This window comes from Gasterosteus aculeatus, chromosome 5 (genome assembly GCF_964276395.1).
Source record: "Gasterosteus aculeatus chromosome 5, fGasAcu3.hap1.1, whole genome shotgun sequence".
Classification (NCBI taxonomy): Eukaryota; Metazoa; Chordata; class Actinopteri; order Perciformes; family Gasterosteidae; genus Gasterosteus; species Gasterosteus aculeatus.
Genome location: NC_135692.1, coordinates 13,048,705 through 13,060,519, shown reverse-complemented (window position 1 = coordinate 13,060,519; position 11,815 = coordinate 13,048,705). Strand labels below are relative to the sequence as shown.

Here is an 11,815-nt window from a genome sequence, read left to right as displayed (position 1 = left end):
CCATTTCCAACTCGACATTTCTTCCCTCTGGCAAAAAGTCCTCACTGCAGGCAGGAGAGATTGTCCACGTTTACAGCATTCCTGCACCGCTTCCCTTCTCATCATCCGCAACCTCGGCCCGCTGCGTAAAAAGCGCAAACAGCTCCGGGCCTCATATTTATTACAATTTGGGGTTATTTTTTGTTTTTTGTTGATTGGTTTGAATCCCTCTTAACTTATTTGACCTCGTCCTGCAAAGATGTTTTCCTGCTGCGTTGTCTTTTTCCTCCTTACTTCGTGGTCTGCCGTGGAGTGCAATCCCAGTCCTGTGTTAGGAGATGTAGTCGTGGACAGACGCTTCATCCCCCAAAACTGCGCCAGAGAAGCCAAAGAGGGCGATTATGTCCGCTATCACTACAACGCAACGTTTCTCGACGGGAAAACATTTGATTCGAGGTAAGTTTGTCTTCATTGCATCTGAAATGTTTCGTGCATTTATCTCCGTTTTGTTTCTTCGTGTTCAAAGTGGGTTGGTTGGATGCAGGAGAGGCCACAAAACGCTTAAAAAGTTTGTTTAGCAAAACCGGATAAAGCTTTAAGGTTTTTTTTTTTTTTTTTGTCCAGTAAAAAAAAGTACTTAAATTTAACGTGTTACGATATGGTTGCAAGTATTAATACATATCTACAAAAAATAAGTAACTTCCCTTTTTAATAGTCTTCCCGTCGACCCGCTGGAGCTTTTGTCAACGTTTGGTTTTCCTTCCTAGCCACGAGAAAGGGGAAGCCAAGGTGGGCCTGCTCGGGGAGGGCCGCCTCATCGCGGGCATCGACAAAGGCCTGCGGGGGATGTGCGTGAACGAGCGCAGGACGATCACCGTGCCGCCGAACATGGCCTACGGAAGCACCGGGGCAGGTACGTGGAAAGAAAACTGTTCTGGATGGATGGTCTATTTATTTTAATTAATTTTTTTCAACCGATAAATCACAGCAGATTCATATTTGAGATTTTACGGTTGGCCGTGGAGGCTCCAATTTGTCTATGTGGCAATTACTAATTAAATGACTTGTGCCTTTTTATGGAAGGAACCTGTGTTAAAATGAAAATACCCTTTTTTTTTAAATATTTCAGTTGATATTATGGGCGTTTAACCTGTCTTCTCAAATGATTCCACAGTATATATTAACAAGAATAAAATGGCACCCCGGCTCATTTTATCCTCCTTTTTAGCTGCAAGTGTTTACCGCCAAATAAACGCCAATAAGAACACCAGTCGACGACCATGCTGGCAGCCCTTTGAGCCCGTTGCCTACGGAGGGACAGTGCTGCTTTGAGCTACATGTTAATGTTAGCACGCTAACAATGACAAGCTGTTAATGCTTTCCAAATTTATCCATCTTGGTTTGTCATGTCAGCAAGCTAATACGTTCCTGCGAGTTCAGTAAAGATCCCCGAACGCCATGGTGGCGCTAGAGGAAAGGTTGATGGAGCGTCAAAGACCTTCTAGGCTTCGACATCTGGCGACCATGAATGTTGGTGTCCAAATACGGACCCAACGATCCATTTGGTGTCGAGATATTTCACATACAAGTGAAGAAGTGACATGCTGGTGGTGCCAGAGGAAACGTCAGGGGACCCCCAAAGTCAACAGAGCAACTATCCCGTCCTTGTAGCCTTTCTGCTGCCACGACTAAGACGACATGTTGTAATTATTTACCATGCAAATGGGCGCCAACTGGTAACTTCATCAAATACCAATATGTATGAAAACATTAAACTAAACCGTAATTTATTTAAGGGATATTTACTCCCTTTAAAACCCGACGCGGCGCCCTGTTTCCACTGGGGTCTCATTTAATGAGTCATTCAAAAAGGGTTTTGTTTACGTCTTTGCCGTCTACCTTTTACCAAACCCTCATCTGCAGGTGACGTGATTCCTCCCGATACGACCCTGGTATTTGAAGTCCATCTGGTGGATCTGTGGAACAAAGCGGACCTGGTTGTCACCAAAACCATGAGCACTCCCAAAGACTGCAAACGCTCTGTGATGCGCACCGACTTTGTGCGCTACCACTTCAACGGCTCGCTGCTCGACGGCACCGTCTTCGATTCCAGGTATTCTGGCTGTTCATGATTTTTTATTTTTTTTTTAAAGTCAAGAAACCAGTCAGTAAAGACGCCCTTGTTTGAAGATGAATGATATTCTTGTCTTCATGCTCTGAAACGAAGCCCTGTGCGAATGTAAGCTCATTTGTGTGTTTTGTACTGTGTCATCCAGGTATATTGTGTGTTTGACTTTGCCCTACGTAGCTACACCAGGAAGCAGACCCACGACTCCTTGGTGGGTGAGGGCTGGCTGGTTAAGGGCATGGATGAAGGCCTGGTGGGCATGTGTGTGGGAGAGGTCAGAAATATCGTCATCCCGCCCTTCAAAGCCTACGGAGAAAAAGGATCAGGTAAAAAGAACATGGTGGTTTTGGTAAAATGTCCAAAACACGTTGTTTTAGTGTATTTTGTGGTCCTGCGTTGCAACCAAACCCCTCGTCTCCAAACACAGTTGGGTTCTTTCTACCTTTTTAAATATTAAAAAAAAAAAATTCTCATGTACCGCTATGGAGCACAGTTTTTGGGGCCAGATGTCCGTCTGTACATGGTAGCAAATAATGGACAATTTAATATAATTCAACACTCCTCCTTCTGCTCACCAGGGACAGATATTCCCCCCCAGGCGACCCTGGTGTTCGATGCCCTGCTGGTGGACATTCATAACTCAAAGGATAATCTCACAATTGAGAACCAAGAGATCCCAGAGTCGTGCACTCGTAAATCCGTGTCTGGGGACTACGTGCGGTACCACTACAACGGCACCTACCTGAACGGAGTCACCTTTGACACCAGGTGAGCTTAAGGTCAAAGATGTGTACTTCTGACCTCGGGGGCACAGGTCTCCTTAACATCTCTAATAAAAGCCACTTTATTAGAGATAGAAAATGTTATTCAACCATGTGTGTTACTGCCGACTAGCTACCAGAGGAACACCACATACAACACCTACATCGGGATGGGGTACGTGATCGCCGGCATGGACCAGGCCCTCCTGGGGGTCTGCATGGGAGAGAAGCGCCGGGTCATCATCCCTCCTAAGCTGGCGTATGGAGAAGAAGGAGCAGGTAAAGTATTTTTATTAGATGGGAAAGGGAGCGAGAGAGAAAAATCAAGGACTGCTGCTGTATTTGTACTTGGATGCAATAAAGTAACCGTGATAAAGAAAATGTCATGTGATCAAAACGTAAAAATTAAAAGTGAAGGCATTTTTTAGCAGTTAAAACTTCATTAAAAAAAATATTTGTTGCTTTGGTATATTGCAGTCTGCCTTTTCTATCTGAAAGATTAATTGAAGAAATAATTTAGAAATGAAACCATGATCAAGAGTTGAATAAAGCCTTAAAATAAAAAATAGAAGATTACTACGTACATTTCTCAACACTGAGTTCCTGCCAGAGCTTAAATAGTCCCGCCTTGTCCCTCCAGGTGGCGTTATCCCCCCTAATGCCGTGCTGGTGTTCGACATTCACGTCATCGACTTCCACAACCCCAACGACACGGTGAAAATCCAGATCACACACAAGCCCGAGGAGTGCAAGGAGGTCACCGCGGAGAACGACCTGGTCCGCTACCACTACAACTGCACCCTGGTGGACGGCACCAAGCTCTTCTCCTCGTAAGTCGCCCCGGTTATATCCGGCGTTTGATTCCGCCGATAACTATTTTAAAAAAAACCTTTTTCCAAAATTGACGTTGTTCCCAGGCACGACTACGAGAGCCTTCAGGACGCCATGCTGGGGTCGGACAAGGTGATTGACGGGCTGGACGAGGGCCTGCGCGGCATGTGCGTGGGGGAGAAGAGGGTGATAACTGTGCCGCCTCACCTCGGCCACGGAGAAAAAGGGGGTGAGGCTTTTAATGCTCAAAAACATCACTTTACTAAAATATTATGACGTAAACCTGTAGTTAAAACTGCGTTGTTGTTTTTTTTAACTTTCTTTCCGGCAGCCACTGGCGTGCCAGGCAGCGCTGTGTTGGTCTTTGACGTTGAACTGGTGAGCTTTGAGAAGGGAGTGCCACCTGGTTACCTGTTCGTGTGGCTGGAGGAGAGCCCCGCGGACCTCTTCACTGCCCTGGACATCAACAACAACGCAGCGGTCCCAGAGGAGGAGGTATGTTACTGCTGACGCCACCACCTAACATCAGTTTCATCCTTTGAAAATGGAGATTCTCATTTTTTCTGTTGATGTATCAACTTACAATATTTCATTTGTATTTGCATAATTATTCTGCACTATATCCAGACATCTAAAAGGTAGCTTAAAATATTTCCCACTCAAATGTAGTATAATACTCAAGTCCTAACTGTGGTGCCATCTCGTGAGAACAATGAAAAGTAGTTTTCCATCGGACCCTAGCTGTCAACTCGTATTGCTCACGTTACGTTGTTTTCTTTCTCTTCACACGTTCTAGTTTGGGGAGTTCATCAAGCTGCAGGTGGCGGAGGGCAAAGGTCGCATAAAGCCCGGCATGATCATGGAGAATGTCATTACCGACATGTTCCACAACCAGGACCGGAACAAAGATGGAGTGATCACGGCCGACGAACTCAAGCTGAAGGTGGACGAGGACAGGGAAAGGGAAGAGGCGAGGCACGAGGAGTTGTGATGGTAGAAATGAGTTTCGTTCTCTCAGGGATGAACCCCAACACCTTAAAAAAAAACATGCAAGATACTTTCCATCATCACGATTAAATATCATCTGTACACAATGGACAGCCTTTTGTTAATGACAAGAAAATAATGCTAAGGGTCTTTTTTTTTTTGTGGAGTTTTGTCTCGTATGATTGTTTGTCTTTGAGAATTGTATTTCAGTTAACCCAAAAAAAAACTATTTGTGATGAAAGTCAAAATTAAAATGTTTGTAAGAAAAAGAATATTGTTTCCCTTTTTTTCCCCCACCTAAATAATTCATCTGTCATTTGCAAAACGTTTCTACGCTGCCCTGCTTGTGTCCAAGAGGTGGAGTCACAACAAGACGAGAAATGCACCAATTCTGTTTACAGATCTTGGGGAATAGAAATAACAATGCTGAATAAGTGGAATACTTTCTTAAGCCAAGCAAACTCCCCTGTTTGTGTGATAACATTCAAAACCCATACAGAAAAGTCATAAAATATAGGCTGTTTAAAATGTTGAATAATACAGGCACAGGAGTTGTGATGAGAATTGTTGCTTTAAAAGACAAGGGACTTTTTCCTTACATTTTGAAAATAGTGCAACGGTATGTTTTTGAGCTTCTGTGTATGAAAAACAAACCAGTACCTTTTGTTTATTAGACAATAATTCAAGAACATTTATCCGAGAGAACTGCAAATGTATTTATAACAATACTAATTATCAGCACCCACAGTGTTCCAGTTGAAAGACACACTCATCCCAGACAGTATATTCCTTTCTAGGAAATACTGTAGGATTGTGATGCGAACACAAGTTACATCGTTAAAACAACTCAATAGCTCCGTCATGTTAGCTGTATCTCGCAAGTAAATCTTTTTGTATGATACAGTGCACATTAAACGAAACACATCTGAAGATAAAACGTTAACAAAATGACATTTTTTACACATACGGTGAATATGATAGATTTGAGGTAGGGTGACACGTGTCCATCTGTGTAAATGTCAAAGTTCTTACTTGTGTCTCAATGAGGTAATGTATCTGAGGACGGCGTTTGCCACGTCCATCGTCTCGTCCTGCACGAGCACGATGTCAAAGGAGTTGATGTACGCCTCCTTCCTCTCTTCCACCTGAGACACAAAAAAAGACCCTAGAAAACCCAAATCCCAAAACTACGGTATAAGGAACGAGAGCAGACCTCGGCCTCACCTTATCGTTGAGAAAGCCGATGGTGAGGATGTTCTGGTGCTCGGACACGCCGTCGGCCATGGTCAGGTCTCCCAAAGAGTCTCCCAGCAGCAGAACGTTGGGGCGACCCTGCAGTTCCCTGAGGCCGGCCGCATGTGACAAAGCTCCTTCCCTCTTGTTGAAGGAGTGGATCAATTGGCCTTTGAAGGCTCTTAGGACCCCCTTATTAAAAATACAATGTCCACTTTCAGGTTAGCAAACACTTAACAGAGTGAAATCATGTTCTATGTTAGACTAAAGGTACATTAACTTTAACACCTTTCCTGGTCACTAGTAAAGATCAGTAAGAGATTAAAAAAAAAAAACACGTTGCAAATATTACACAAGCTTACTTTTATTAACTCGATGTAACTCCTACATGTTGCAGCCGTTTAGCATGCCTTGAAATCAATAGATGATGGATTTAAATGTTTTTTTGTGTAATTGCATTAAACCCCCAACAATACGCAAAAATCTTACTTACACCTGAACAAATGTATGTAGTACGAGTGTAACAAGGTGCCGGCGAACTCACGGTTTGGTCAAAGTCCATGTAGTTGGAGATGATGTGGACATTGGGATAGAAAACGTGGTTCTGTCGAATCACCTCCTCCAGGACGTCGCCAACACCAGCCGAGAAGATCAGCAGAGGGACCTGCTGCTCCGTCAGATGGTCGAAAAACAATTTGTAGCCGTCCCTAAAGAAATCAGACACACACAAACAGTTCTTTTTCAACCCAACACAGTTCGTATGTCTTTAATTTATTTGTGTTCTAAACGTCCACCGGCTGTGTTGATGTTTGGTTAGAGCACATTGCTCACCTGAGCACTGCACTGGATTCCTTTACAGCCTTGGCCAGCATGTCCTTCCTGATCCTCTGCTGAATCAGCAGCTCATGCACCTCCGTCCACCTGCAGAGAGCAACTTAAATGTAACATCGCAATCAGGTTTTGGAACGGGAGCTTAATAAACTGGAAAAAGGTTTTATGGCTAAATTCAACTAAACTACTCAGCAGTGTGCGATTGGTCTGTCAATTAAGAGCTTTAAATTGTGTGCCCAAAGGCTTGAATTCAAATTTGATTAAAATAAACAGGTGATACTTGGGTCAGTATGTTTGATTCTTACCACTTCACCATGAGGTGCAGCTTTTCTTCAGCAGTCCTGCCAGCATCAATCTCTATGGGATAGTATGTGTTCAACAGCTCCCTCATCTGACAGAGGACCAACAAACAATATTGAACATTCTTTATATCTGCAGACCAGCTGCGAGGGACGTATATCAGCATGAACTGTGACAAGAACCGCAGACCGGCAAACATTAGTTTATCTTGCACTTCATTATAGCAGTTCATTGGGTTGGAACGAATGTGGATTTGTAAATATCAATGATTTTCACTGCACAAAAACAAACAGCTGCGGTTACTGTGGGAACAATTACATGGTGGTTTATTATTAACCTTCCTGGTGCAATCTTCGTCAATCAACAACCGGTTATCGAGGATATCTGAAGAAAAAAAAGGCACCAAGATAAAAAAGTTATAAAGTAAAGCAAACTGAACGCACTAATACAATAATTTGGATCTAACAATGTAAAGGTTCAGCCTCAACCTCCTAAAAACAATATTTGTACTACATAGTGTCAGATAATGTTTGGGAAGAGTCGGTTGCTAGGTGCTTACTGTGCGTGGTGGGAACCCTCGTTCCATTGTGGGCAAATCTGGTCAGTGTCATATCGAAGTCTGAGATTACCTGAGGAAATATGACCCATCGGATCAGAATGTTAGGACTCCAAAAATACTAATTCATGATACAATCACACATTAACTTATTTTGGTTGAAACTTTCGGGAAGCAAGGTAGTTGTATTTATTCATGAAACTCATCAACAGGCAAAAGGTGGTTATCGATCTTAGTGTAAGGTCTAAAAGCGCAGCTATTGTGCAGAGGAAAAAGTATTTTCAGTCATTTTCTGGATTCTTTACCACAGGAACAACGTCTTTGCGCTTAACTTAGAAGTGGTTTGAAAAGAGCTAAACATGAATATTAGTTCTGACTGTGGTTCACCCCAATTATTTGTAACTATTAACTATTGTTTCTAAGTAATTCCCTGTATTTGGCGTCTGATGAGGCGCTGAACCCTCACCTGCAGGCTGCCTGCACCTGCTCGCTGCATGGCGCAGATTGTCTCCTCCACCCTGCTGCGCTCCTTCATCAGCACTGAGCACTTGGCCAGCTCTGGGATCTGAACAGAGACGAGTTTAGTCAGAAATATGCACATTTATCCAGACATAGTGAGCAGAAAAGGAGGACAGTGGATGCGTCAGAATCGTGCCAATAGGTACAATTTCTGAAAGCTCCCTCACCTCGCTCTTGGTCAGCTGGTGCCAGATCGCCAGGACAGTCCGCACGGGCGCGTAGATCCAGGGGATGTGGTAGATCTGCAGAAAGAAACCCTTTTTTGTAACCATTTACTTTACGGTTATGTCATTTTCTAAGATTTTCCCGAGATGCAACTGGTGATTTGGTACTCATTTAGGGACAGTGGGTGTCCACTGAATTAATTCTCATTGGGACTCAGAAGGGTATTATAGTCAGTTTAACTGTATTTGTTTGCATCTTATATCAATCGTATAATTCAACGTCAATGGGACTAATAATTCAAATGGTAATGAGTAATTAATAGCGATTCATTTATAGTCCATAACCATTGCCTGATGTTAACGTGCAGCAGATTTTGATATTACACCCATCGCGTTTTATTAATTGTATCCTGACGTCAGTACATTATATTCAATTGAAAACAAATTGTACTTCATTATTTCAACAAGGAAACTAAAAACTCGAAAGGGTTCGTTTGAATTCCGATTAGCTAACAAAGAACAGCTGGCCGTTAAAACCAATGAACTTAACTTACCATTTTCTAACCAAAGAGTCTGAAAAGAGTGTAAACGTCGTCTCGGAACAACTGTTAAAAGTACATAATGTCAAGCAAATAAAGGTTAACAGTTTAGTCGGCTTTTGTTTACGGTTTCTGGTTTGTCGCACCGAAATCTTTCCCCCGGAACTACGTAATAGGAATAAGGTTCCTACGCACTTTAGTTCCACTCGGTAGCGTGGTTCGCCCCAGCAAACGAAGTAGTTACTTGAAGAACCACGAGCCAACACATCAAACTCTGAAGCAAAATGTTTAATGCATTTTGTGGTGCATTGAGACAAAGTTAACCATATCAGAGGCACATTGGGAGAAAAACAAACAAAAAAGTCCACTTAAACCAACAACCAAAATAACCACAGCCATCGTCTAAGCACCGGAGCCAATAATCCTCAAACATAATTATTTAAATCAAAAAATAATATGGCGCTCACGATGCCTGAAGGGACATCTCATCATGACCATGCTGGTCTATTTTTTAAGAGAAAAACAGATAAAAGAAATACATCTTTTAAACCAGATAATTAAATCATACATATTTACAAAACATCCATTGGAATGACAAAGAAGTGGGAATTCAATAGTCATTGAACACTGTTCCTCAATATGTGCTTTGCTCAACGCTACAAAACTTTTGATATGGTCGTCTGTTTAAAGTCGGGCGCACAAAATATTCAGACGATCGACATTAAGACACAGTGCAAACAAGCATGATGGAAACTGGAGGTAGAAAACGAAAAAGGTGCAAGTAGCGAGGAGTAAAAAGTCAAAGTTCAGCTGGATGTTATTCACCATCTTCAATCTAAACTCCCCTTATTGAATGATTTTCTTCTGGAAAATATCACAATAAACCAACATGATCTACTTGATTTTAAATCCCGCCCTAGGTGAGGCCGTGCAGGTATTTCATCTAAACATACGCAAAAAAAAAAAAAAAAAAGGACCTAAATGTTTTATGGAAGCAACAACAATTTTACCAGCAAATTAAGTACCAACTAAAGGAATCCCTCAACATTCGATCTGAGACTGCAGCTGCCTGCGCAGACTGAGCGTGCGGCGATGGAGCTGCTGCATCTGCTGCATGCGGTCTCGCTGGCGAGCCAGGTTCTGCGGCATCGGGAAGCGTTGGCAACCGCGAAGGCAGCGGTACGGGATGCGAACGTGACAGGCGGCGGCCCGGCACCGTGGCTGAGGCAAGGGGGGCAGCAGCGTCCAGCGCTTCCTCTCGGCGCAGTACCTGTAGGCCTCCTTGCGGTACTGCTTGTCCATGTTGTTGCAGTTCCTCCATCCGCCGATGACGAATATGTCGTCGCCCAGGTAGCAAACGGCGGCCCCTTCCATGCCGAGGACCTCCGGGGGGAGGCTCCCCAGGATGTCGTCGCCGACGTTCCTGCTCGTTTTCTGCTTGGCGGCCTCAGCCGTTACCTTGTAGCTCTTCGCGCAGCAAGACGCCGTGTGGTAGAAGCTGGTGGACGCCACGGCCATTTGAAAGACGCAGTAATTGTCGATCAGCGGCAGGGAGTCCGCCTCCTGCCACGTGCGGCTCTCCGTGTCGTAGCGGGTGGTCAGGGTGCTCAGTCCGTGCTCGCTGTCCCTGTCCACGGGAGTCCTGGCCATCACGTATATGTAGCGGTCCTCCACGCTCACGGTCTTCACGTCGCGCAGTATCTTCGGTGCTGGCTCCAAATTGTGCCACTCGTCCAGCTCGGGCTTGAAGACGGTGACATCCTTAAAGCCCGCGCTGAAGTTGCCGTGGCCCCCGATGCAGTACAGCAAGTCTTTGACACAAGTGAGGCCGAAGGAGTGCTTGCGAGTGTCCAAGCTGTTGACCTCCTCCCAGGCGTTGAGGCCGGGGTCGAAACGCTCCACCGTCTTGGCGAAGCTCGGCTCCATGGAGCCGGCCACGTAGACGTGGCTGTCGGTGACGGCGATGGCGTGTCCGTCGAGGTGGTTGTGAATGTGCGGCAGGTTCACCCAACGGTCCTCGGCGACAAAGTAGCCCACGCACTCGCTCAAATAGTCGCCGCCTTCTGACACGCCGCCCACCACCATGATCACGTCCATGCTCTGGCCGAGGCGGGGCTGCGTGGCGGCGTCGTGGGAAGCGCGGCGCTCCAAATCAGCGGGTTGGTCCAGGTGCTCAAAGTGGACGGCGTGGACCTCGAGGGCGTCGCGCACCAGCTGTCGACACGCTGCACTGTTCGCCACCAAGGGCTCCTTTCTCGCCACCCGCGTCAGGAAGGAGGGAGAGATCTGAGTGAGCCTCAAAAGGCCGAAGAGCTCCTCAAAACGCGGCGCTCTCTCCTCTGCGTTCTGGTGCGCCCATTTAACCACGGCCTCGAACAACTCCTGCTCGGAGTCCACGGCGATTGCCGGGTCAGACAGCCAGTCCCGCACCAGGTGAAACGGGAGCGTGAGGAATTCCTCGTTGCGGATGATTATGGTGAAGTTCGTCCGGATGGTCTTGGCGGCTCCCTGGGCCAGCAGGTCCAAGGTGTACATGTGGGCGAGGCTGTGCACTGCTACGCAGTTGGATAAGCTCAACTTCTCCATCAGAAACTCTCCGCAGAAGTTCTTCAGCTGCGACAACAGGAACCTGAGTGAACATGACGTGGTTATCGTGCATGCTGATGTATATATATCACTTACTTTATTTGGCACAACCGGTGCCTTGGGAGGCCTGTGCCTATTTGTATTGCTCAAAACGTACATCCAAGAATACAATATTAAGGTTATTCTGTTCAGAATCACTGCAGTCTGTGGTTCTCTGATGTGAATAGGACGCTGTGCACAGAGCGATCAATTGTTCCACACCAACACGGCCTTCAACGCAGGGCCGTAAAGTGATGAGTAATGTCGTACAGGGTTCCTGCACTGTGCACAAATTCAGGTGAAACATACGCGGTCCGTATTTTAATCTAATTACTGGTCAAATTATGAAACAATTAAGGAAA

General features: G+C 45.2%; 3 protein-coding genes across 3 annotated transcripts in view; 1 reads left to right on the top strand and 2 right to left on the bottom strand.

Moving 5' to 3' along the window:
- Positions 1 to 3: 3 nt before the first annotated feature.
- Positions 4 to 4,955, top strand: fkbp10b (FKBP prolyl isomerase 10b). The gene is made up of 10 exons (XM_040176935.2): positions 4 to 435; positions 747 to 892; positions 1,903 to 2,092; positions 2,288 to 2,433; positions 2,686 to 2,875; positions 3,002 to 3,147; positions 3,509 to 3,698; positions 3,786 to 3,928; positions 4,031 to 4,194; positions 4,496 to 4,955. The coding sequence occupies exons 1-10, from the start codon at positions 239 to 241 to the stop codon at positions 4,688 to 4,690; spliced, it is 1,707 nt and encodes a 568-aa protein (XP_040032869.1). The 5' UTR covers positions 4 to 238; the 3' UTR covers positions 4,691 to 4,955.
- Positions 4,956 to 5,238: 283 nt separating this feature from the next.
- On the bottom strand, positions 5,239 to 9,002 carry LOC120819481 (7-methylguanosine phosphate-specific 5'-nucleotidase). Its single transcript, XM_078103499.1, has 10 exons — positions 8,844 to 9,002; positions 8,293 to 8,367; positions 8,073 to 8,171; positions 7,610 to 7,679; positions 7,388 to 7,434; positions 7,056 to 7,141; positions 6,751 to 6,840; positions 6,464 to 6,626; positions 5,911 to 6,111; positions 5,239 to 5,831 (listed from the first exon to the last, which is right to left on the bottom strand). The coding sequence occupies exons 1-10, from the start codon at positions 8,844 to 8,846 to the stop codon at positions 5,715 to 5,717; spliced, it is 951 nt and encodes a 316-aa protein (XP_077959625.1). The 5' UTR covers positions 8,847 to 9,002; the 3' UTR covers positions 5,239 to 5,714.
- A 99-nt stretch (positions 9,003 to 9,101) lies between these two features.
- The window catches only part of klhl11 (kelch-like family member 11), a 3,824-nt gene continuing 1,110 nt past the window's right edge, over positions 9,102 to 11,815 (bottom strand). The window contains exon 2 of the mRNA XM_040176934.2: positions 9,102 to 11,457. Coding sequence (XP_040032868.2) covers positions 9,870 to 11,457 — 1,588 coding nt within the window. The 3' untranslated portion in view covers positions 9,102 to 9,869. The remainder of the gene's footprint in view (positions 11,458 to 11,815) is intronic.

Coding starts and splice junctions, on each gene's coding strand:
- LOC120819481 (XM_078103499.1), bottom strand. Junction 8,172..8,292: donor ACCAGCTGACCAAGAGCGAG/GTGAGGGAGCTT, acceptor GTCTCTGTTCAG/ATCCCAGAGCTGGCCAAGTG. Junction 6,841..7,055: donor CTGCACCTCATGGTGAAGTG/GTAAGAATCAAA, acceptor TGCTCTCTGCAG/GTGGACGGAGGTGCATGAGC.
- fkbp10b (XM_040176935.2), top strand. CDS start 239: ATGTTTTCCTGCTGCGTTGTCTTTTTCCTCCTTACTTCGTGGTCTGCC. Junction 436..746: donor GGGAAAACATTTGATTCGAG/GTAAGTTTGTCT, acceptor TTTCCTTCCTAG/CCACGAGAAAGGGGAAGCCA. Junction 893..1,902: donor CTACGGAAGCACCGGGGCAG/GTACGTGGAAAG, acceptor CCTCATCTGCAG/GTGACGTGATTCCTCCCGAT.